The sequence below is a fragment of the Cupressus sempervirens genome, chromosome 3 (assembly GCF_028749045.1).
Source record: "Cupressus sempervirens isolate cs-2001-9-10 chromosome 3, ASM2874904v1, whole genome shotgun sequence".
NCBI classification, from domain to species: Eukaryota; Viridiplantae; Streptophyta; class Pinopsida; order Cupressales; family Cupressaceae; genus Cupressus; species Cupressus sempervirens.
Window position 1 is genome coordinate 660,036,431 of NC_143120.1, and position 25,658 is coordinate 660,062,088.

Here is a 25,658-nt window from a genome sequence, read left to right on the forward strand (position 1 = left end):
TGACCTTGGTGGACAAACAAGCAAGAAATGTCTTCTTGCTGAGGGGAAATCATTGTGCCAGGCAGAAAATCCCTTGATGTTTTGCTTTTGGAAAAAAACTAGATAGTAGCTTTTGTATGCTGTTTGTTTTTATTGGAGCTAGCATAGAAACTTCTACCAAAATATGGGAAGAAGCTGTGTAAGAGATATCCTATAGAGGATGAAGCCTTTGTTAACTGCTGCAATAAACAAAAAAATAACCTTTAGTTTCACCCTTTTTAACAAACTGAATAGTAAAAAGAGTTCTCAAAATAAAGCAAGATTTTGTAAGATGCTCCCCAAATTAAATATTCAACGAAGTTTGAATGATGAAATCCTATTGGAACTAGTAGATATAAAATGAAGAAAAGCAGGTATAGATGCAAACTCTCACATTGCTTTTCTTTAGTTGGAGATGTCTAGAGTAAGGAGGGTTTGTTCCCAAACAATAGGTTGTCAGGCAGTGTGAGAATTAACTCCTTTTTTTTGTCAAAGGCTTGCCTATAAGTGTGTGATCTATAAATGGTTCGAGATTTAAGTTTTTAAGGTTTATTTAATAAAATTGTTTAACTATATAGTTTTAAACATTATCTTCCCATTTTAATCTTACAGAATCAGTTCTTATGTATATTTCTGCTCTTTGTTGGTCTTAAAATAATGTCTATGTGAGCATTCTAACTGAGTAAGCTGATTTGTTTCAGGGACATTACAACAACGTTTCCAAGCTTTGTTTTTCATTCACAGGTGGACGATACATGAATAAGTCCTACAAAATTTATCGTTGGAGCAGTTAAACGACATATAATTCATAGTATTTATCAAAAATAATTGTGCTATTTAGAGCAACTGAATAAGTCACGAGATTTGCCTCGATTAATTGTGCCATATAGAATACCTATTATGGAAGTTGCCTATAGCTTCATGTGGAATTCTTTTATAATATATATTAGAGACGATCTGTCTTCTTGCACACATAAATGGTGGATTTTATTTTTTCATATGTTTTTACCCATGGTTCAAAAACATAGATAACAAAACCTCAGCAAGCTTCACATTAATTTTTTAACATAAATCTGTAAAATAAACTTAAAGAACATGCAGAATAATGAATTTAATAATAGGCATACGTAGTTTTCTTGGAACTTTTAATCCCAAAAAGATACGAATTATAAATTTACTAATTATCCCAAGACTAAATCTCGTTAGTGGTGTTGCCTTTGCTTTGGATGGTAAGAATTGCTGGGGAGCAATATCACGGTCAGCCATATCATTATCATCATTCAGATTTTTTAAGTCAATCCAATTTGAATATTAATTGATGTCATTTAAGTCAACTGTATCAAAAGTTTTATTTAAGACGAGGATCATAATGATACCATTCAAGTTCTTTTGGGTCAAGTTATTGTACATCATTTTGAAAATTTAAAAAATGCCCCAATCATGTTCAGTCCTATAAGTGTTGGTGTGTGATATTAGAGTGATTGAAGAAGGGGATTATGTGGTGAATTGAGTCGATAAAAAGGTTTGAGAGACTTTGTCATCTTGAATTATTGTTGATTCTAAATAATATAATTGCAAACGCCTTTAGGTTGTGGGTTTTGTTGTTGAATGTTAATTGAATACATAGAATGGCGTTCTTCCATCTTTTCAGTTTATTAGCCATCAACAATAAGGGTTAAAACATAAAATTATGTATCTAGGCGACAATCAAGAACTTGCATGATCTATTTAATGACATGTATAGAAGTACATGGAATAGTACATGGAATAGTTTTCATCTAGAAGATTACACGAAAATTTTGTAGTGCCTACCCCTAGTTTACTTTTATGTTATATTGTCGAATTCTTTTAGACCGGTTGCATGGGTATGTGATGTGATTTAGTGGTACTTGGTTACCTAATTAGGTTGACACTACTTACATGTTTGGATTATATATTTGATGATTTACTTTATGCTCAGATATTTTATTTGGTCATAGTTATTTTTTTGATGATGATGCTTTCTACACTTCATATAGTGATTTCAATTGCTTTCATGATGATAATTATATGGATGATTTATATGTGTGGTTCTATGGTTACTTACCTCATACTTGCATGCATATGGTGTACATGAATGTTTACCTTATGTTTGACATATTTGACGTGTTTGAAGGAGGGAGTCGTAGTCACTTGCTAGCCGAGATCTCTGCGGTGTACTACTCCCCACCATTCTCTGTTTAGTTTAGATATAAATGTATATGTACATGTTCAATTTTTATGCAAAATGTACGGGGCATTGATTTCCCTAAATTGTCAGGGTAAGCGTGTTCTATCACAGTATCTCAATGGTAAAAGAGGGGAGATAAATCTCAAGTCGAAATCCTAAACTCAATCCTAATTGTCTTAAGATATAGACAAGTATTTGATTCTTTTACCTTTCTGAATTTGTTGAGGTGACGTGAATTCAAGATCTCTTCGAGTTGGATCCCTACTTTGCATTTTAGTTGAATTTCTTATTTGAGTAATTAAATCAGCCAAAGAGATTATTAAATTATTTAATTAAATGAACATTTTAAAGAGAAAAATTAATTTATTATATTTAATTAATTGAGAAATTAATTAAATAATAGAGTTGAAATTTTTAAAAAATAATTAAAAGTTAATCTTGGAAATTATAGCAATTAAATCTATTAACGCTAAATTTGGTGTAATTATATTTTTTTAATTTAATAATGATAAATGTAGAAGTTGCATTTAAATATGGACTTTAAATATTATTATTAGTTAAATTAATAAATATGTTTTCTAAAAATGTCTTATTAAAAGCATGGTGGGAATACTTTTAGATAAAGTTCATTCTAATTAAAGGCATGAAGTGTGCACAAGGGAATTATTATTAAAATAATAAAAGATTATTTAATGAGAGGTCTTTGCATGTTTGTAAATCAAAAACTCTAGGTAGGGTTAAGACTCCTTATTAAGAGATTTGAGCTCATTTACAGACACAGGTTTTGAGGAGCAGTATCAAGAATTGAAAGACAAGACTTTTCCAAAAGTTCTAGGAAGCGAGATTTTCGCAAGCACAAAGTATCTACTACGTTTATAACATCAGGTTGAGGTAGGGTTTTGTAGAACTATCGTAGGAAATATCTTGAAAACATGTCTTCTTCGTGTTTGTTATATCAATTTTTTTTCTTATTAGAAATGTAATTGAATTTAAAACCCTTGTTTGGAAATTGATTGTTCTTCATTGCTGAAACATTCGTGAAAACAAAATTGTAACATTTGTGGGTAGAGTTTGAAAATTGAGAAAATATTATTGTTTAAAAGATTCAATTGGTGGTTGATTAATTTTCTATTAGATCTATAATTAAAACAAATTTTTTAAAAAAATCGTTGCCACAGTATATATATATATATATATATATATATATATATATTGTAATGCCTCGCCAAGGGATCCAAAGAATTTCTCTAAGTTTGTCAAACAATTTTTTTTTTTTAAACATGAAAGTAAAACCATACACAACACTTGCGGAAGCAATAGTAACATTCAACTGAAAATAACATAACATAATAGATTACATTCTTTAAAGATCCCTTAATGTTGAATTACTTTTAATCATAACTATCCATCTAACATTACATCCTTAACAATGAAACATCCAACATTATACAAGTGTCCTTTTGTAATTACTTTAAATTGCTCAATCATCCACTGTACATGTTACAAGGTATGAAAAGCTTAAAAGTATAATCATCCATGTAAATAAAGTACATCATCATCCAATATTAATCCATGATGCAATAACATAAATGAAACCACATTTCATACATGATACAACATCACAAAAGATATAAACATCCATCATAAAAGATAACCATATATCACAAACATATCTAAGTGCACAGTTCCTTCCAACCGTTAATAGCATCATTAGACCATCATGGATCCTAGCCATCCCTCTGTGCGTAACATTCCAAAGCACCGAAGAGATCATCGGTATTATCATAGTAGGAATGTCACTCCTAAAACATCCTACTAACATGCAAAGTAAAGCATAGGATACCATCATCTAACATATGCATATCATCAATATAAGAAACATACCAGTAAATACATCCATCATAAGGTACATCGTCTATCGTAATGCTCCAAGAACAGAATGAAGATAAATACCAACCAAGAATGCTTCAGCCACGGTGTCTCGGATAGATCTCAAATGATAAGACTGGAAAATACACTACCACCCGATCGCGTAGTACCTAAATGGTCCACTCCCACCATGCTGAGGAGATAATCTCAAGTCCCAAACAGGATATCAAAACCACAAAGCATAAATCTCTTAAAGTCCAGGAATCTTAAAAGTATACTAACTCAAAGGTTCCAACACACACAAAACTGACATCTAATTCCCAGAGGCACAACAATGACATGTAGGAAACCTACTCTGCAAGTGGGAAAGTGTCATCGCATTTATCTCGTACAAGTTACCCTGGCAGTTAGCTAAACTCCACGGGTCCATACAGATCTCATGCGGCCACTAGTATCCTCTCATACTGACGAGGCATATTATGGAATGCAAAGTCGCAACCATGCGTCTCACTACTCCCATCCTAGCCTGTACAAGCGCTCAAGGCATGGGCGAGAACCAAAACAATTATCTTTTTAGGTTCATTTAATCCCCATTTAGTGTGTAAATGTTATCACTTATTAACCAAACTTACAATGAGTTATCCTGGCAGCCACTTAGGGCCCCGACCCCCATTGCAAGCCACTTCCCGACACTACAAGTAGATTACCTACCCTAATGCTCATGGAATCATAAAATCACCATAGTCCTGTACAAGCGACTGTAAAGAAAATCCAAAAGATAATCCATAAAAAGAATCATCAAATATCCACAATATAAGCAACAAATATCCACAATAAGAATCATCAAATCTCCAAGATAAGAATCATCAAATCTCCATGAGCATCCGAAAAGCATTCATAGAAAATCATGACCACAACAGTTCTCTATTGGCAACTGAAGGCATCACTGATAATCATAAGTATCCATTGGTTCTCAATAACCAAAATATATCTCAAAATAATCACCATATCCATTGGTTCTCCACAAGCAACCAAGAATATCTCAAAATCATACTGAATGAAGACTCCAAAATGGTAGAGTCAAACATGTCACAACACGACATCATCAAGAAATAAATCCACATTTTAGTCCCATCATGGTGACTAGAAAAAAAACCAAGGATAACTGATCGATGACTCAAAAAATGATTAGCTCAAGTATCTCATACACATACATCTCAGCTTCACACATGAAGACTGATGAACAAATACAAACATTTCATAAAGCATACGATCACATAACCATGGTTGGGCTTATAAAGATCGAGACCAAATAAAATCAACATGCCATCACATCTCATAACCCCCGAGCCTCTGGTAACAACCTAGGACTGGTCAACACTAGTCAACCCAAAACAAGAAGCATATAGAATACACGATGCAGACACATGTTTTGGTTTTGCTATTATCTCATAGTTGAATCAAGTGTAGGGGTTTCCAGTTTCCACTTTCAAGTATACTTCAAGTGTCTAAGTTTCATCATTTGACCTACAAGTTAACCCATTTGTTCCCCGATAGCATTATCCTTCCATTATTAAGAATTACATTCTAAAAATAATTTAAGAATAACTATTTACTCATTAAACTGATCATCATTGACCTTTGATTAACTTGTTCTCTTTATTTGACCAAGATCCATATTATTAATTGAATAACTCTTCCTTAATGTTATTTCTACATTTCAACATTATCAAAGGATCATTATTCTTTTATAAAAGAACCATTTATCAATCTTCGAATAAGAACTATAACTTAATTAAAATGGTCAATTAATATCGGTTTACAATCCTTGACCTTTTCACTATTCTAATAGTTTTCAATTAGAAACTTAATTAAGTGTTACTAAAGTTTGAGTCTTTTAATCGTTATCTTTATTGATAACCTTATAGTATCTAAAGTCATAATTCAATTCATAAGACTTATCAACTTCGATGTAAATACTTCACAACTTTGCTAGAGGAATCGGTATTAGCATATCAATTAAAACACTATTACATAACTTGATTATTAATTAAATCTAAATAACTCTAATTTATTTATTTAATAATTACATATCCAAGGCAACGTATCAGTTGACTAACTATAACTTGTAAGTTAAAAGTCAACTATAACTCAAATCTCCAATATTCATATTAATAGTTCAATAACGGCTTGTTATTATTTAATAGCAAGTTATAGGAAATCTCTAATGACCACATATGTCATTTTTAAAGAAAACTAACATTCCCTTGACAAATTTGTATTATCGATAATTATTTCAAATAAGACTCTATCGCACAACTTAATTATTAATATCATAGATATAATATCAATTTGATATCAGCTTTTCTACAATCTCGCTAAAAGAATTATATCAGTTAAATCTCTATTACATGATTATTAATTAAATCCAATCAACTCTAGTTAATTGATTCAATTAATAATTCCACAACCATACCATCAACCTAAAGAATATCAGTTGACCTACAGTAGTTTGTACGTAGAAAGTCAACTTCAATACAAATATTAATATTATAACAAATTATTTTGAAACTCTTATCCATAATGACCACATTCGTCATGATAATTATTTCAAGTTAAAACTCTATCGCATATAATTATATTGACAACTCATTAATTGATTAAAATCAATTATACTTCAAAACTTTAATCATTAAATAATCTAATCGAATTATTTGATATCTATTTAAACTATTTATTATTCATTAATAGTTTGTTAGACCCAACAAACATTAATAAATAATAAACTCGTCAAAACTATTATTAATCGATATAGAGAATCTTTACATAACTTCTTTAGTTATATTTGACTAACTCTTAACACTATTAAGGTATATCCATAACAATTCCAGTCATAGCAAGATTATTAAATGTTATAACAATGTCTATTACCTTTGTCAATTAGATCCATTATCCTTTAAAGTCTCTTAATCATCATCATTAAACAACTATTGTCAATCATAACATAAATTACCATCTCGTAATTATTTAATATATCTCTTCCATCAGTTCTATCTACAATCGTTCCTATGAAAATCCCCATTAATTCTTTTAAAACATTCTTATTAGTCTTTTTAGACTAATTAAGTAGTTATAAATTCTAACTATATTGCTCTATTGAAATTTCAATAACTCGATTATCAACATAAACAAAATCTTGCTAATATTATATATATATATATATATATATATATATATATAACAATTAATATCCAATACTTCATAATAATTACAAAGTCGAATTACAATATTATATATACATATATATGCATATGTATATTTCATACACATATATATATACATATAATATTATTGAATTGCAAAATCCGAAATCCTCATTACTCCGCAATGAATCACTGTCGTCATTTTATAAAAGTGTCGTGTCATGTCACAGTGGTGTGCAACGTTGTGCGCGGTTTGTTATTAATATCCGTGCGACCTGACGCATCGTCAGTGGAGGTGTTAATGGCCACACACTTTTTAAATCTCTTGCCCAACCATACTCAAGGAAAGGCCATGCGACCCGCGGGTCGCAAGTACCCTGCAAACACGTGGGTACTCTGCAACTCGCGCAGGTACGCCGCCAGGGGGTACGTTGGAGTCCCTCCCACTTATATATAATTTTTGTTTAATGAAACATTTGCAATAACGTTTTCTACTATGCGATAAAACATGCGATTCGGGTTTGATAAATAAAGTTTCTCATCTTGACTTACACAAATATATATATATATATATGTGTGTGTGTGTGTGTGTGTGTGTGTGTGTGTATAAGAATATGCATGTATATATATATATATATATATATATATATATATATATATATATATATATATATATATATATATATATATATATATATATATATATATATATATATAAAATTAGTTATCACTTATTACTATATTTAAAGTATATATATATACAGATTTACAAAAGAGAATATATACTCAGAATTAAAAGGCTTTTCTAAACAAGAATTTTCCTTTTTAAATAATTATTTACTAAACATATCCATTAATTCATCCAATGGGTTTAACTATAAATTTGAAATCGTCTTTCTCAATTTGATTCTAATTCGAATCCAAACCCGTTTAGATCTAATGTCTCCTTAACTGGATCTAGGGTTTTCTAATGTTTTCTACTCAACCAATAACATATCTAGATTTCAATTCCAAATTTTCAAATTTATTCATGGAATATAATCAAACACATATAACAAACATGATGAAGACAGGAAGAGAAATGGTGCAAAGAGAATATGTGAATATCACGAGTGCACCTGGACACTGATGCTAATCCGCCATGCCTCAGAAGTCCATAGAAAATCCCTTCCTTCTCCAATCATTCACAATTCGAGCATGTAGAAGAATATGAGCTTGTAGCTTGTAGGTTCCATCAAGCTTCTACTTCATCTTCCATAAGGCTTGTCCAAACACACTAGGAGAGCCTCAATTTAAAGGCCTCTAAGATGCATCTAGAGTGTCTCTAGAAACAACTAGAAGATAAGAATGACAACCAAGCATGGGTCTTCTCCAACCTTCTAGATAAATCCTAAGGTTGTAGACACCATGTGCTCAAATAAAATGCTAACTTCTAAGTGTAGACAACTTGTGCAAACTTAGAGTGCAAACTCCAGTGTTGTCTACATGACAACTCTCGAGAATTTGCCAACTCCTATGTGAGCAATTATTAAAATAATACACATTAATTAATATAATATTTACTTTACTCCTTCCAATTTAATTTATTTATTTATAAATCTCATGCTCTAACTTTAATAACTCCACTTTTCAATCTTAATATATTTATATTTTAAGCACATGAGATTTAGAATCTTTTAATAATTTAAAATATATTTTCCACTTTTAAATTTTCTTTTCCAAAACTTAATTGCTAAAATATTTATTAGCTTTAATAATAATATTATTTAGTCATTTATTTAAAAATGAACTCCAAATATATTATTATTAAAATAAGTATTATCACATTCCAAATTTAAACTTTTAACTTTTATTTTCACATTTAATTATTTTATTTAATTAAATTCTCAATTAATTAAATAAAATAAATATTAAAATACCATATTAATTTTCATTTAATTAAACCATTAATTAAATCTTTTAATTAGGCTTAATTAATAGAGAATACATCAAAGACTCATAAGGTAAAAATACGAAAACCCATCATAGCCAAAATACATACAAAATCAAATCAAGGGTTTAAATCACGAATTACGTCATCCAACGTATTCGGAGAGTACTCAACTCTGATACTTGTTCTAATTTTCCAATTAGAACAAATGGCTTAAAAGGTTGGGATTTGGACTTGAGAATTTATCTCCCCTCTCTTATCATTAAGAGAGTGTGATAGGGTACGCTCATCCTGGCAATTCAGGGAAGTCGATACCCGGTACCTGCAACCTGCATAAAAACCACGCATGTACAAGCACAATATATACTAAACTAAACAGGCAATGGCAGGAAGTGGTGCATAGTGTAGATCCCGACTAGCAGGTGACTACGACTCCCTTCCTTAACCACATTAGACACGCCATACAAAAGCAAACACGCAATGCAAACATGCACACCATACACATGCAAGTATGGGGTAAGTATCCATAAGAAACACATATGATAATAAATCATCTTATTAATCATCATTAATAACTGCAAACACTGAAAATAATCATCATACATACATGAAATGTAGAGTCTAAGTAATCTCATCACATAATAAACTGAATCCATAGCAGAATATTTGATAATCTCAAAAGAATGCTACTAACCATCAACATAAAACTAGCTCTTAAAAGAGTTCAACAACGATAACAAAATGCGAACTAGGGGCAGGCACTACACACACACACACACACACACACACACACACACACACACATATATATGTTTGATAAGTAATCGGCTGAAGTCTAGATTATTTGTTATTATTGTTAAAATTAATTATTATTATGTGTTATCTCGAGTAGATTCAAAAAATAAAAATAAAAAAAATTTGGCGAGGTGAGGGCCACCACACCCCTCTCTCCTTGACTGCAGCTTTGGAATCCTGCACATGACAAGCTTGCTACCATAGCAACAAGTACTGTCATGGCAGTAGCTTGCTATTGCCATTTTTTTCCCCACGGGTTTAAAAAGATCTATATTTATAATAAAAGTTTTTTTAATTAGTGTTTAATAAAGTTATTTATTATTAGTTTTAAATATAATTTGAAAATTTATCATATTTGATATTGATACAAAAAATTAATTTAGTTTGAAATATAATTAAATTAAAGTTTAGTGTAATTAAATTTTAGTTATAACTTAATAATTTTATTTTTTATTAAACTGAATATAAATTTTATTAAATATAATTATTATTTCACTTCGACAATAGACTTTCAAAATATTATTAAATGAGAATTGTATGTAACTTTAAAATTAAATAAGTATCTATGTGAGTTATCATTAGGTTATCATTGGGCTTTGACACCACAATACCATGTTTAATTAACTCACACCCACACATTTTTGTAATATCTAGCTCCATCTTCCAAGCATTATAATGCTCTTAGTGTAAGAGGATTGGTGTCATCATGTATGCTTTTACATCATTATGATACTTTCTCTTTATCAATTACATGTGTAGTTGTGAGTTCTTCAAACATGTCACGATTGCTACTACAAAATTATCACATATGAAACAACACACACAATGCACTATATCATTTGCAGAACATGTCAAAAGTGCTATGCTTGTTCTAAAACATTTCTAGTTTTATGGTATATCATTACAATTTTATTATGTAGACACGATCTTTCTACTAAGAGTTTCTAAAAGTTAATATCACACATATTCCAACAAGGCCATAAATAACAAAATAAAGATAATGCCTTGAAGTTTGGTGTCTTTTGCACCATAATATTGATGCCTATAGGGAGCAAGGGCAATATTTTTTACTTTGTTACTTAGTTGACTACAGTTGTGCTTATACTATCTAGAAGATTATGGCTCAAAACTTTGACATACTTGGTTCTATTTACTTACTAATCAAGTAATTCTCCTTGAAATTTGTAGTTTGAAAAAAGGTTTGCCCTTCACAACCTTATAAATCTATATGTTGTTCAAAACAATAACATTGTCCTTTGTGCACTTTAGAGGCTGTCAATAAAACCTCATTCAATCTTATCCTAAAGGAACAAGATTCAAGTAATAAATCAAGTATGTGTTGATGTTGCTTGTTACACTTTTGATCAATTATTTAGGAAACTGACTATTTCTTTGTTGAACCTATAGTAATGTTAGATGAATTTATTGGCATTACACATGACCTTTTAGACAATATGTTAGTTTTTTTTTCCCCTTCCACACATCTAACAAAGATTTCATCATCCAAATAAACTACTAATGATTTTTGAATTAATAACTAATACTTTTTTTTATCAAAAATAAATAGATAGTAATTAAAACTAATAATGGAGTTCACTGCATTGCAATTTTTTTAAAAATTTTTTAAAGAAAATATTGAGGTATCATTAACAATAGTTTTTACAACCTTTATTGCTTTAGCATTTATAATAACAATTCTCCACGCATTAGCATTTACAAACATTTGAGTAAAGTATGTTATTGAACTTGAATGTTTTGTAATGTGATGAACTTAGTGGCAAATTATTTGCATTGTCACAAATTGCACCTCGCATATTTATGACACCTAAACATTTAACCCAATGCATTTATGAGAAAGGCCCACAATTGAATATTCACATTTTGACATCATGAGCCTCAAGAGTGAAGTGTTTAACTCTTGGCTCAGATGCATAGTCAATATGGTCGAATGATAGTGTGATGCACAAATATTCATGCAACATGGCTTTGTCTTTGTAAGATTCAATTTTCTAAAAGAGTATTTACATTTAGCCCACTTTTGACATGTCTCTCTTCTCTTTAGCATACATGAAACAACCACCACAACCCATCTTGAGAAATAAAAGCCTCCATTTTCTTTATTTCCTCCCTTTGACTCTTTGGTTCTCTCTCTCATTCTTGGCTCTTTGATTATCCTTATGCTATCCTAAGAAAAACTTGGTCATATTGTGTTCTCTTGTCCTATTCTTCTCACCAATGTTATTGTTGACACAAAAGTCTATACCCTTGTTTGAGGTATGACCCTCAAGCAACCTTGTGTAACATGTAAACAATCTCTAAGCTATGGGACTTGAACTATGAGATTGAGTCTCTGGAGAAGACTGACTTCCTTACTAGCAGGATGCTCCTAAACTACCTCTTGAGAGGAAAAGGGAGAAGGAATACATACAATTAAATTGTCAAAGGGAAAGAGGGTGATGCACCAAGATAAAATGTGGTTACAACTCTGCCTATAACTACACAAAACATCAATGAAAACCCAAAATACACTAATCTTGACTCCAATCTATCTCCCAAAATGACATGAAGGTTTGGCACTGATTGCAGTGTTGAAAGGAAAAGGAATTTCATTATGCAACAACTGTTAGCAGGCTTGACACAACATATGAATCAAGAAAACATAAAAAAAAACATTCACCAAAAGGCAATAGACATGCACAAATAATGAATGACAAGAAGAGGTAAGAAATAAAGCTTTCATTAATGGAAGGAAAAAGTTGCAAAGCATAATGTTGCTACAAAATATAAGCAAAGAGGAACCTCTAAAACATATTTACAACTGCCTTTTATGGAGTTTAGGCATAACTCTGATGTTACATTGAGTTCAAACCCCAACTAGGTGGAGTTGAGATTGTAGAGGAGAGCTATAAGTGAGAATTAATAAAGAAATCTGATTAGATGCATGTCCCTATGTAGAAAATCATATCCTGCATGCAAATCAAGCCTTGAAGAGACAAAAATGATATCCATAACTACTCTACCAAGTAGATGGATAACCATGGCGGTGGAAGGAGGAAATCTACATTTACAAGGCATGGAGAACACCAAAAGAGTGGTTGCACATGATCAAAGAACCTTTTCACCATCAATGAGTTACTTGGTTTCGTGTTCACAACCATGCCAGGTCATCCATGTCATCATTTAACAGTCAACTTTTCCATATGGCCTTATATCCCTTGAAATATTCTTCCACCTCAACTGTTCTTCTTGTTGACTTGTGACGTTGCGCCTCTCTCTGGTTCGTTGCTTCACGACCCTTTATCTTCATTAATTGCATGGCCTTGTGAAATTGCGACACCTTCAATTTATGCCTTATCGTTGTTTCACAGCTTGAAATCATTTCAGTTCATTAATTGCTATGACCTAGCGATGACCCACAAATTGACCACTTCACACCCTCGCAACTGCCAAACATAAACCTTACTTTAAACATGCGATGTCGCGACCACTAATTGATTGCTTTGCACCCTCACAACTATCGAGACTTAAAATTTATTTAATCATATGATGTTGTGAAGCCCCTATCTTTAATCGTGTCGCCTCCTCGTAACCGCCAAACACAAAACATGATTTAATCGCACAATGTTGCAAACACTACGTTAGATGACTACTATCATTATTTTGCGACATCGCAACTGAAACCTTAACTGCAGACGAAACCTTGTGATGTTGTGCTTGTAGACACCTAAAAACCTTTAGAAAATAAAGTTTTTTTATTTTTTGAAAAAGTCCTGATGACATCATCATTTATTAATTAATTAATTATTTAATTAATTAATTTATTTTTATGCCATTAAATCCCTTTATCTTAATTAAAAATATTTAATTAAGGAATCCCTCCCAAAAATGTTTAAATCTTATTTAAACATTATTTCCTTATTTATTAATTATTTAATTAATAAATTGACCAAAAATCCTAAAATAAATAAAAAATTTATTTTTTGCCCAAAACTTGGCCAATTTCCTTAAGACCACTAACCTCTTCCAAAATCTTCTAATCCTTCTTTAATTTTGATTAAAGGCTAATCCCATCATTTCCTACCCCTAATCCCAATTCAAAATATTTAATTAAGATTAAATATTAATCCTCATGTTTATTAAAGAAGTTTTAATAAATATCTCCTCAACCCAAACCCTTGAAATAAATAAAACTTTATTTATTTCCTAAAAATCTAATTTATCCTCATCCTAAAAAGTTCTAGACTCTTCTAGAAAGTCTTCATCCTCATCCTAGGAAATTCTAGACTATTCTAGAAAGTCTTTATCCTCATCCAAAGTCTAGAATCTTCTAGAAGATGTCTTTAAACCTAATCCTAATCCCCTCCTAACCTTGTCACATTCCCTAAACATGGGTTAAGACTTGCTAACTCAAGCCAAAGTTAACAAATATCTCCTCCTTCACCCACCCTCATTAATTGCAATCCACTTGCCATCCACTTGCCTATCCCTAAGCTAATCCTAAACCATCCTAATCCATCCTCTAATCATTTGCACAAGCCTAAGCAAGCTTAAAACCTTCCTAATCAAGTCCAAGTCGAAATTGCTCTCATCACCCTCAAAATATCTCAACCATAAAACTTTATGAAGTCCACTAGGTCATAAATGACTCTTCCAGGCCCTTTTATTGCTCTTACAAGTCATTATGAGGGTCTTTATGAAGATTTTATCCCTTGAGCCTCCTTTGTTGACTCGTCCTTCCCCTTTCCTCCATCCTCTCACCATGTGACATGTGTCACTCTTTGATTGGCTGTAAGGAAGCACAATCCATGTGCTCTCCTCTCATGCAATCTAAGCCCTCCATAAGCTTTTTCCCATCCTTGCATCTTAGCCCTCAATCCCTCAAGCCTCTTGCCTATAAATTGGATCCTTCCCCTTTGCAAAATAACACAATCCATGAAGTAAAGTTATAATGCTATTTTGAGAGCCAAATCCATACTAAAGCCATCTATCCACACCAAAAATCCACAATCATCCATTGAAGCCTTTGGAAGCATATTGAGCATACATCCTATCCATTTAGATAAAGCCACTCAACAAGAGAGCTTCTCATTGAGAGAGCCCATTAATGGCTCATATTTTCAATTGAGATCTCATCTTAGTCTATCTTGAAGTTTATGAATTTTGTTTAGTTTGTAGAAGCTTTATTTAAATTTGGTTTCTATTAGCATACTAACATTGCTCATATATAGTGCTAGCTGCTACACTATTTTAATTCATTTCACAACTTCATAACTTAAGTTTTTAACCCATATATTAACCTTGCAAGAGTGTGACAAAAGACTTTTTCCACTTCAGAGCCTTATCCCTAGATCACTCTTAACTCCATGCGATGTTGTGCTAAAGCACTTCATAGACTTACCACCTTTACCTCAACTTAACCTTCATTGTGTGCGATGATGTGACTGCAAGATTTTTCACCTTTTCTACTTGAAATCTCCATTGACCATGTTGACCTATGAGGCTATGAAGACTGCCTTGAACTGTTGATCACCACTTCACAACTTCAGACTGCTTAGTTTTGCTAACTGCTACGACCTGACGATAACCACGTGACTGTCTTCATTGCAACTTCACAACTTAAAGCATCAAAGCTTTTCTATGGAGTGATATTGATTTGAGATCAACTACATTTATCAACAAGGCACTCCTTCAAAACTGATCATTAACCTCCCTCTTAACCCTGCGAAGATGCGAACAATGCATTTCGCATCTTTGCAATCTTAACCTCAGGTTATCTTCAACCATGTGCAATGGTGCAAACAGAACATTTTGATGACCTTTCCACTCTAATCCTGGGTTAAATCCATGTGACATTGCGACTACTTTCACCTTAACTGTCATGATCACCATTCATACCTTCGCAACTTAAATTCTTTGCTCCTAGCTTAACCGTGTGATGCCACGATAACTAAGTAAAGCTAACTGTTTCCTCTCAATTGCAACTTCACCGCTTGAAAATGTGACTCATGCTTAACCCAATGATGTTGCGATCAAGCCGTTTCACATCATCGCCACCTTAGCTCTAGGTAACCATTGGCTACCCACAAAGATGTGAAAACCTTGAACTTGACTGTTGTTGCTACCTTTCACAACTTCACAACTTGAAATATTGAAGCTTATCAATGGAGTGGTAACAATTGAAGCTAAGCTGCATTTATCAAAAATACACTCCTCGAAATCTGATTATATTAACATGCCTCATAACCTTGCGACGATGTGATGAAAGCATTTCATATGAATCGAGCCCACCAAGACACGTGTCCACTCGTCGCATTATTGCGACTTAAAACTGGAATTTAGCATTTAACCTTGTGAAATTGTGAACAAAGTATTTTGCATCATCACAGCCCAAACCTTAGGTTACCCTTGACTGCATGTGAAGATGAAAAAACTATTTAGACTTGATTGTTTCTCTCCATTGCGACTTCAGAAGTTAAGATTCCATATTGCATAATTGATTTGCAATTATGCAATCCATTTTTGTGATTGTTGTTCACCAATGGTCACTATACCCTACAGCAATAAGCCCTAGAATTTCCCATCACTATATCATTTGATTCATTTTCTTCCTTCTCCGCATAGTGATAACCAAGATCGTTGTATCCTATAGCGATAATAAAATTTCTCACTCATTCTACAAAACTATGTAGTGAGCCTGTATGGAAACAAAATTGCACCACAATTTTGACTTGCAAATGTCAAATGAGCATAAATGTGTTCATTTGATAGAAAACTCATTCGATATAGCTCCTACAATGCACAAACTATACTATGTTTTCATGTACTTGAGGATGCCCAAAATTGTGGCCAAAAAATGCATAACTTATTCCATGAATGATATCTCAAATCGGTTATCTACGATGGAATAAATGGTGACAAGAAATGTCAACAGTTATCTCTCTATATATCACTCAAGCATAAGTTCATTATTTTATGAGTTATTAATTAACATTATTTGCTAGCATTTATTTTTGTGTGATAGGGGCTTTCCCCTCTCAAGTAGGGATTGTCTCTATTACTATTCTTTGTATTATATGACTTTGTGCAATATGGGCTCTCCTCCCTCAAGCGAGGTTTGTTTCTATTGCCCTTGTTTATGTAATAGGGGTTTTCCTCCATTAAGAAGGCTTTTTTCTATTATTTTATCATTTGATGATTATTTTTTCATCTATATATATGAGTTTTTGTAGAGGTGGAAACAAAAAAATGAGGTTTTGACTATGGCAAACTCCTATATAGTCCACAACATTTTTTCTCAGTTTTATCTGTGTAGGCGACATATAGGTTTGCAAATTGTAAAGGAGTAAACTATGAGTTGTTAGGAGTATTTATATTTTTTACTAGAGGACCACAATAACCACATTGGCATCTAAGGAAGAGAGCTCATAGTCCCTATGTTTGAAGTTTACTATGTATATTCTCCATTCCTAGAATAAAAATGTTTAATACTTGCTAGTGCAACTCAATTATTCCACTTTTCTTATTTTATAACCAATTTAGGAATGTTATTAATATAGTTTAATACACTTAACCTCTTTATATTGCATCATTTCAAGGTTGTCTTGCTTTTTTCATTTGCATGATATAACCTATTTGTTTAAGTTGTCTTGATCCCCTAGCTCACTGAAGTGCAAGTTGAAGTGAGATAGTGTAAGTTATATTACTCTTTGGGGTCTTGACATCCCAAGGTAGGAAATCCCCTACTCTTCAATTGTATGTTTAATATTTGGTTATGCAAGTAGCCACCCTCGATCTAGAGGCAATTGAAAGCTTAATAGAAAATGAAAATTAATATGAAACGAATAAATTGTATCCTCACCAAGAATGCAATATAATGGATCAAGTGAATTATTTGATTGAATATTAAAAAGGAAACCCCTTTCTTATATAGTGAAGGCAAGTAAAAAGGACTGAATGAGACAATGAGAAGTGGCATTGTCTCATTACATGGTAATAAAGAGAAAACTTACTACCTAACTAAGGTGTAGAGTGATAAAATGATAAGTCCAAAAAAGGTGGATCACCCACCAAACATGGAAATGTCCATTCACTATAATGGGTATTATAATGATAAATTCACATTAAGTAGAAATTCCTCAACTACTCCTATGCCATTTTCTATGTAAACTTAAGTGTAATTAATACCTAAGTGAGAAACCAAGGTAAAATATGTTAATTACACCAACACCTGAGAAGTGCATCTTATAGAGAATGAACAAAAGCTAACAATGCAAGATGGGTCTTGACTACTAGGCAGAAAACTAGTTGGGAGAAAACTTCCCTCCAAGAGACAAAAATACACAATGCTTTCAATAATGAATGTGAGAAGAAGAGAGATCACAAAGCCCCCCCACCACCCCCCCACCAACCACCAAATGTCAAATCTCCTCCAAAAATAGTCCAAGATGATGACCCATACTCCTCCACATGAAGCAATAGATTTAAATATTGCACAAAGAATGTAAAATGTTGACAAAATCAAGAGCCAATGTTGATGGAAAATAACTGATTATTTACCCATTGTAATATTATGAAGGTTAAACAGGAAGGCACTTTCTTGAGCATCAACTAGATACTTTCCAGTGATAAATTTGTACATTGTAAGTTTTGAATGGAACCATGCACAAATTTTGACAAGATACTTCCCAATCTACAAAGTACAAGAGGATTCAATCAAATATGTCATCATTGACAAAATACAAATAAGACTAACATTTTATATTAATGTGTATACAACATAGCTCATGTAAGAGAACATCACATTATCAAGATGCAAGGATGCAAAATAATAATAACGTTAGGAGGAATACATTGTAAATGATCATTGATAATGTCCTTTGATTGGACTAATGTGCCAAGAAAATATAGAGGACAATAGACCCGCCACTTACTAGTTAAAACATGAACCACTACAACACATAATAGGCGGGAAACCATTTTATTAATATATTTGTTTATAGATAATTAAATGCAATTATATGGTTTTTTAAAAAAATCTTTCCATTTCAATGATTACAATTGCTACAATTAGGTATAAGACTTAGATCACTATGCAAAAGACCAAGCTAAGGTTTGTACATTATAATTGCAAAAATAAATCATTTTTTGAATGTGTGATTTCTCATCATAGTCCATACAAATTGAAACCACCACTGTAAAATATAGAAAAGATTATGCTCTTTCAAAAAATTGCACCTAAAAAAGGGTCCATATGAGCTTAAACAAAATCTTGGAATTTTCAAAAGCAAGATTATACAATTATTTTTATTAAATTCAGACATTAAAATGTGAAACCACCCACACCAATGTGTGCAACACAAAATTCTACTCCAAATCAAATAAAATTTCTCAACAAAAGGAGTCTGAATGATTGAGATATTATTGTTTGAAAATAATTTGCATAATTATGATGCCTTAATCACCACCACACTTCCAAACTTTAAATGGCTATAGATCTTGTCTCAAATATTTGATTTGGATGGAACAAATGTTGATCTTAGGGTTTTCAAATCTCCTTAATTTGATGCCAAACTTTGATCTTCCCTAGAAGCTCTATTTTTTTCTTGCAACAAAAAGCCATAAAGAGGAACCTTGAAAAATTCACTACAATACTCATTCAAATATTTCAAATGACTATCCAATGATACTATGGTTTCTTATAGCATGTAAGATTCGGGTATGAAGGTAGTCACCCAAGATATAGAGGCATTCAAAAGAATAATAGTAAGAGAAATAATATGATAAGGATAAATTGTATTCTCACCACTAAAGTAGTAAAATGGATTAACTAAATTATTTGATTGAATATTACATAGAAGACATCTTACTTATATAGAAATGTGACTACAATGGTGTGAGTTTGACAATGACACGTGACACTTATTACATAATAATCAAGAGATAACTTATTATCAATCTAAGGTGGAATCACATCCATTGAAGGTAGGTCATCCTCCAATGCATAATAAAGTTCTTGTAACAAAGGTGGGGAGAGATAAACTAATAATTCCATAAAAAAGGGTAAAATGCCCACTAAAGATGAAAGTTTCCATCCACTGTAAGTGGATATGATAATGATAAAATCAACATAAGGGAAATGATCCAACAACTCCTATGGAATCCCCTAAGTAAGCTCAAGTAAAGTGTAATTAGTACCTAGGTGATAAATAACCAAGGTGAAATACCTTAATTACACCAATAGTATGGACTCCTTTGTGGTGGTGTATTCTCTCATTTGGTAAGCACCCAAGGGTTGTTGTAGACGTACTTAATGATGTTTTACGCTTCAAGTTCAAGACCAACCCATCTCAATTTGCCTTTATTTTTAAGTTCAAAACCAACATAAAGTGTCTCTTCTCAAGAAGTCTCCCTGTTGCAACCTATATTGTTTCGTTTTGCTCACAATTTGAAAAATATTCTCCATGCCCACTTTCATAATTAAGACATCATAATATTTAATAAATAACATTATCTATACCCATTTTCATTATCACAACATCTAAAATAGCACACATATTATTGGTGTATGCCAACTAACCATGTTGTCGGGATTAAATTTTGGTGATCTTATTACATGCATTTTCTCCCATATCAATCAATGAGAGAGAAAAAGGAGATAAGCCCTTCTAAAGAACCCCCAAATAGGAGTTTTAAGGACAACCCTGCCAAAACCAAATTTGCCTATTATTTGGTAAAGTAGTTTCTAGGGTTATGACATGTAACTAACCTTTGTAAACTACCTTACAGGCCTATAAAGAAATGATTATGTAATATGATAACTATTATTTTATAATTTTCTTTTTTTGGATAAGAGAAAAAGGTGGATGGTTGTGTCTCTAGTGGGTGTAGTCGTCATTAGGTGAATCACACTAAATCTATTTGTTATTATGTTCTATCAATTTACATGTTCTATTCTACATTATATTTAATATTGTCTATTGCTCTTGTCTTCTTTAAAAATCCTAATAATTGGTACCAAAGAAATATATTTAGGTCATTTAGTAGGACTTTTCAAATTTGACTAGGAGTAATGATAGAAGAAGGCAAGCTTAAGGTTGATAAGTTTGACAACCAAAACTACCAGTAACTGAAGATGCAAATGGAAGGTTATTTATATGAGAAGGATCTTTACTTACCATTGGAAGGAGTAGAAAATAAGCCAATCAATATGAAAAATTTGCATTGAGAAAATCTAGAAGGGAAGGAACTAGGAACAATATGGTTGTGCCTAACATTGTCAATAGCTCTCAATATAGTTTAAGAAACAACAAAAAAGATCCTGATGGTGGTATTAGACAAATTGATGGGTGATATTAGACAAACTATATAAGAAATCCTTAGCCTCCATTAAGGAATTTCTCATGAAATTATTATTTAATATGATAATGTTGGAAGGTGGTTTTTCATTGATCATTTACATTAGTTTGACACAAGCACTATTGGTGAAGTAATACAAAAATAACTTTTGATGTAGAGGTTAAGGTTCTCTTGATTTTTTTCTCATTAAGAGAAAGCTAGATTAACGTAGTCATGGTTGTAAGTAGATTTGCCTCTAGTTCAAGAACTTTCAATTTTGATGATGTTTCTAGTACTATTCTTAATAAGTAAATACAATGGGAAAGAAAAATGAGACATCAAATAATACTTTGATTATTGAGAAAAGGGGAAGATAGAGGGATAAACCCAGAGGACCTTGGGAAATATTGAAAGGGAAGATCCAAATCTTGGGCAAGGATAGAGTGTTAGCATTGTGGAAAGGAAGGACATCTAAAGAAAGATTGTTGTTCTCGAAAGGAAAAATAAAGAGATGGAGAACAAGTAAATAATAAGGAATAAAGTACAATAAGTGATGTATTGCAAGATAATTTGACTCTTTCTATAGATAATATAATTGATTCCTATGTGTTAGATCCAAGGGCCTCATTTCATGCCACACCACATAGGATATTTTCTAGATTAAGTTTAAGGTGACTTTGGATATGTTTATTTTGGTGATGACCAACCATGCCAAATTATTGGAAGAGAGAGGAAACATACAAATAAAATTGTTAAATATAAATTAATGGTTGTTGAAAGAGGTAAAATAATTTTGTATATTTGAAAAATAAATATAATATAAGAATAATTTAGAAGTAATTTTTTCATTGTTATGTTGGTCCAATGTAAGGTTGGTATACTGAGAGAGCAGTGAATTAGTATACTCTACTGGTTCCAACTTTTCTTCTTTAATCACACTTTACACCAGCCTACAGATTAGTGTTAGCATAAATTAACCATTCAAGATTAAGTAAAGTAATGAAAATTATCATTGAAACACATAAAAAATTATTAATCTTGTGGAAACCTAATTAGGATAAAAACCACGGTGTGTGAGTCAATCCTCACAAAGCTTGCACTCTCCTAAAGTGCACCCAGTCAAGCACTTATCTCTGTTAAAAGATTACAATGACACTATTAAGTGCCACTCAACTAAGGGATTTGAAGAAGACTTGTGAAAGTATTTCCTTGTTAGGAGCAACCTGGTTAAACGACTTTAGAACACAAGTTAAATTGTCACCTTGTTAGGGGATTTGACACAAAAAACCTATTAGGGTCCAACCTCAATGGGATTTATTGTTGTAGATATTAGTAAACAACATAAGAATGATCTAAACAAATAGCTACCACACTTAGCTTGAGTATAGATCCCTTTACCACTCCTTCAACCCATCTACTACTATTCTTTTCCTTCTCCCCTAGCTTTGCAACTTCATACATGATCACTTATGTGCTTGGAATTTCTTTATCTTGTACACATTCTCACCTATGTTGTTTGGTCTCATTGGCTTCTTCTTAACACACCAACTCCATTATTCTTGACTTCCCTATGTCACGCTTGCTCAATTTAAGATTAAACTTATCTCACCTCTCTTGGTTCTCTTTCCAATCCACCATGTATGATCACTGATCATTCTAACTTCCTTTCATACTTGACATACTTCTGTGCATAATTTCTTAACTTAGTGTAACTCCATCTAGGTGGGTAACCTTTGTCATCGCCTCTTCTAGGCTTGTCTATTACCTTTCTTGGGTCACCCTTGTGAACTAGAGTTTTGTATACAAGATCGATGTTCCTTATTTGTCGTGGATTTATAGTGGTCATAGATTGCTCTTTTCCTTGGGATCATTGACAATATAGTTATAAATTAATTCACCAGTCAATCTATCGGCCAGTCCTTGAGCTTAAGATAGTTATACCAACAATCTTTTCCTTTAGCATCGATGAATACACCTCAACTTTGAGAATTTTTCCTTTTCCTTTTCATCTACCTATCAATATTCTTCTTCTCAACATTTCCCCCTAAGGTGATGCATCCATATTTCTTTTGACCACTCTGAGTCCTTTGTGGGTTCACTATAGATTCTCAATTCTGGAGCTTCTCTCATTTTTTTAATGTTTTCTGCTTCTCAAATTCTCCTTCTTTGACAACAATTCCAAAGGCATATATCTTAACTCTATGACTTCTCCCCTATGGAGTAGTCCCATTTTCTCATCAATGCACCATTTTGATATGACCATTTTTTAATCATGTATTGATGTCTACCCAAGTATCTTAGTTCAGGCTTAATAGGGGTAATACCCCTAACTTCTTTCTTAGATACTCAAAGGTATCCTTTTGAAGAGGTTTGGTGAATATATTAACTAGTTGTTCTTTAGTTGGTACATATTCCAACCTTACCTCATTTTCTTGCACTTTCTCTCTCATAAAGTGATACTTTATTGATATTTTGTTTGTCTTAGAGTGGATTGCCAAGATTTTAGATATATTGCATTAGTGTTATCATAGTTGATAACTACGTATCCTTCCCCATTTTCTTGAATTTATCGAAGTAGTTTTTTTATCCAAACAACCTGAGCAAAAACCATTATAGAAACAATGTACTCTTCTTCTACCACTACAACATTTGGGGTCAAATTGTGATGGTGGTGTGATTTGTTTATGATTTTCATGGGTTTTTTTGCAAGTGTTTCTGACACTATTGTTATACTAATTTTGGCATCATAATTGTGACATCTATGTGATTATAAACAAAAAAAGAAAACATGACATTAAGCACTCCCATTTGATTTGATCGATTGTGGAGAGATTCTCGCAAAAGAGTATGGAGAGATCTGAACAAGGGTGGAGAGCTTTGAATGTTGGTGGAGATCAGTGGAGATCTAGCATTTCATTGTCATGCCCTTGTGATCTTTGTATTTTGTTGTCATGCCCTTGTGATCTTTGTGCCCTTGCTCAACGAATTTGTTGCCATGTCGTGCCCTTGTGATCTCCATGCCCTTGCTCAATGATTTTTTTCAAGGGGATAAGAGGTACCTATATAAATGTTATTTTCTTTTCCTTCTAGACATGTATCTCTTTATATTTCTCCCAACAGGTGATTAGAGAAGTTTTTCTTTCACTTAGGGTCCTAAGTCAAATATTTGTTCTCAATGGTGCTTGAGATAATGCATATAATTTCCTTTTGGGAAATAAAATTGACATCTTGCATAGTCATCAAAATGTTTGGCATGGGATCGTTCATCGTGCATATTAGAAATCATGTGGGTAAATCATTTTAGGTACCAGGCTTTTTAATCACATAATGGAAGTTTGTAATGTTTAACAAAATGCTATGAACATAAGTAATTCTTCCTTCGCTCCCCCCTCCCATGCACAGTTCTAGAGAACTGGTGCTCTACCAAACTCATTTGGCATAAGATCCTTCTCTTTAACAAATTTACAATACATTGGCAATCAACTTGATTTCATACAGATCTTGAAATAACAATAACAATAACATTTTAACTTCCATATTTAAGATTCTAAATTGCTAAAAGTTGTAAAAAAAATCACCCAACCAACAATTTTGATCCAAAGAGTATACCTATTTTAATACCAAAAGGTGGGGTCAAAATGTAGGTGGGTTGTTCTTGCTACTAGAATTCAGTTGTTTTCCCCAAATCTATACTTCATGTTAAATAATATCAAATTTATTGTAAATATAACCTCCAAAACATTTATTCATTTGTTTAATTAGATCCAACCCTCTAGAAAAATTAAAAAAACACTTAGCTACATATTTGAAACACAAGTGGCTCTTCGATTTGTTACTTATATTAACACATCTTATGGTGGATTCTAAATCATTTTATGAATAAAACTAACTTCATTAATTCAAAACCAATAGAATCTCAATATCATCACATTAAAGGTACAACCACATGATTCAAAAACTTGTAACTAAACCCACATACCTCGTTTTCAATAGTTAGGGGATTTCAAAAATATGATTTAAAACTTAATTTAATTTAATTTAATATGAATACATACTTGCATGAATACATAAATACATACATACATACATAAATATATATAATATATACATACATACATATATACGCACATGTATACTATGTGTATGTATGTATATATGTATGTATGTATGTGTCATGCCCAAAAAATTATAGGGAAAAAAACATGACTACAATAAGTTTTTTTTGAAAGATAAATTAAGACAAAATATATGGAAATTCACATAGCCAATGGGGTTGTCACAAGGTTAGGAGTTCAGAATA

General features: G+C 32.1%; 1 protein-coding gene across 1 annotated transcript in view; it reads left to right on the forward strand.

Moving 5' to 3' along the window:
• Positions 1–996, forward strand: part of LOC149568431 (calcineurin B-like protein 3) — a 146,028-nt gene extending 145,032 nt beyond the window's left edge. The window contains exon 9 of the mRNA XM_089821347.1: positions 720–996. Within this exon, the coding sequence (XP_089677473.1) occupies positions 720–777 (58 nt within the window). The 3' untranslated portion in view covers positions 778–996. The remainder of the gene's footprint in view (positions 1–719) is intronic.
• Positions 997–25,658: the final 24,662 nt, after the last annotated feature.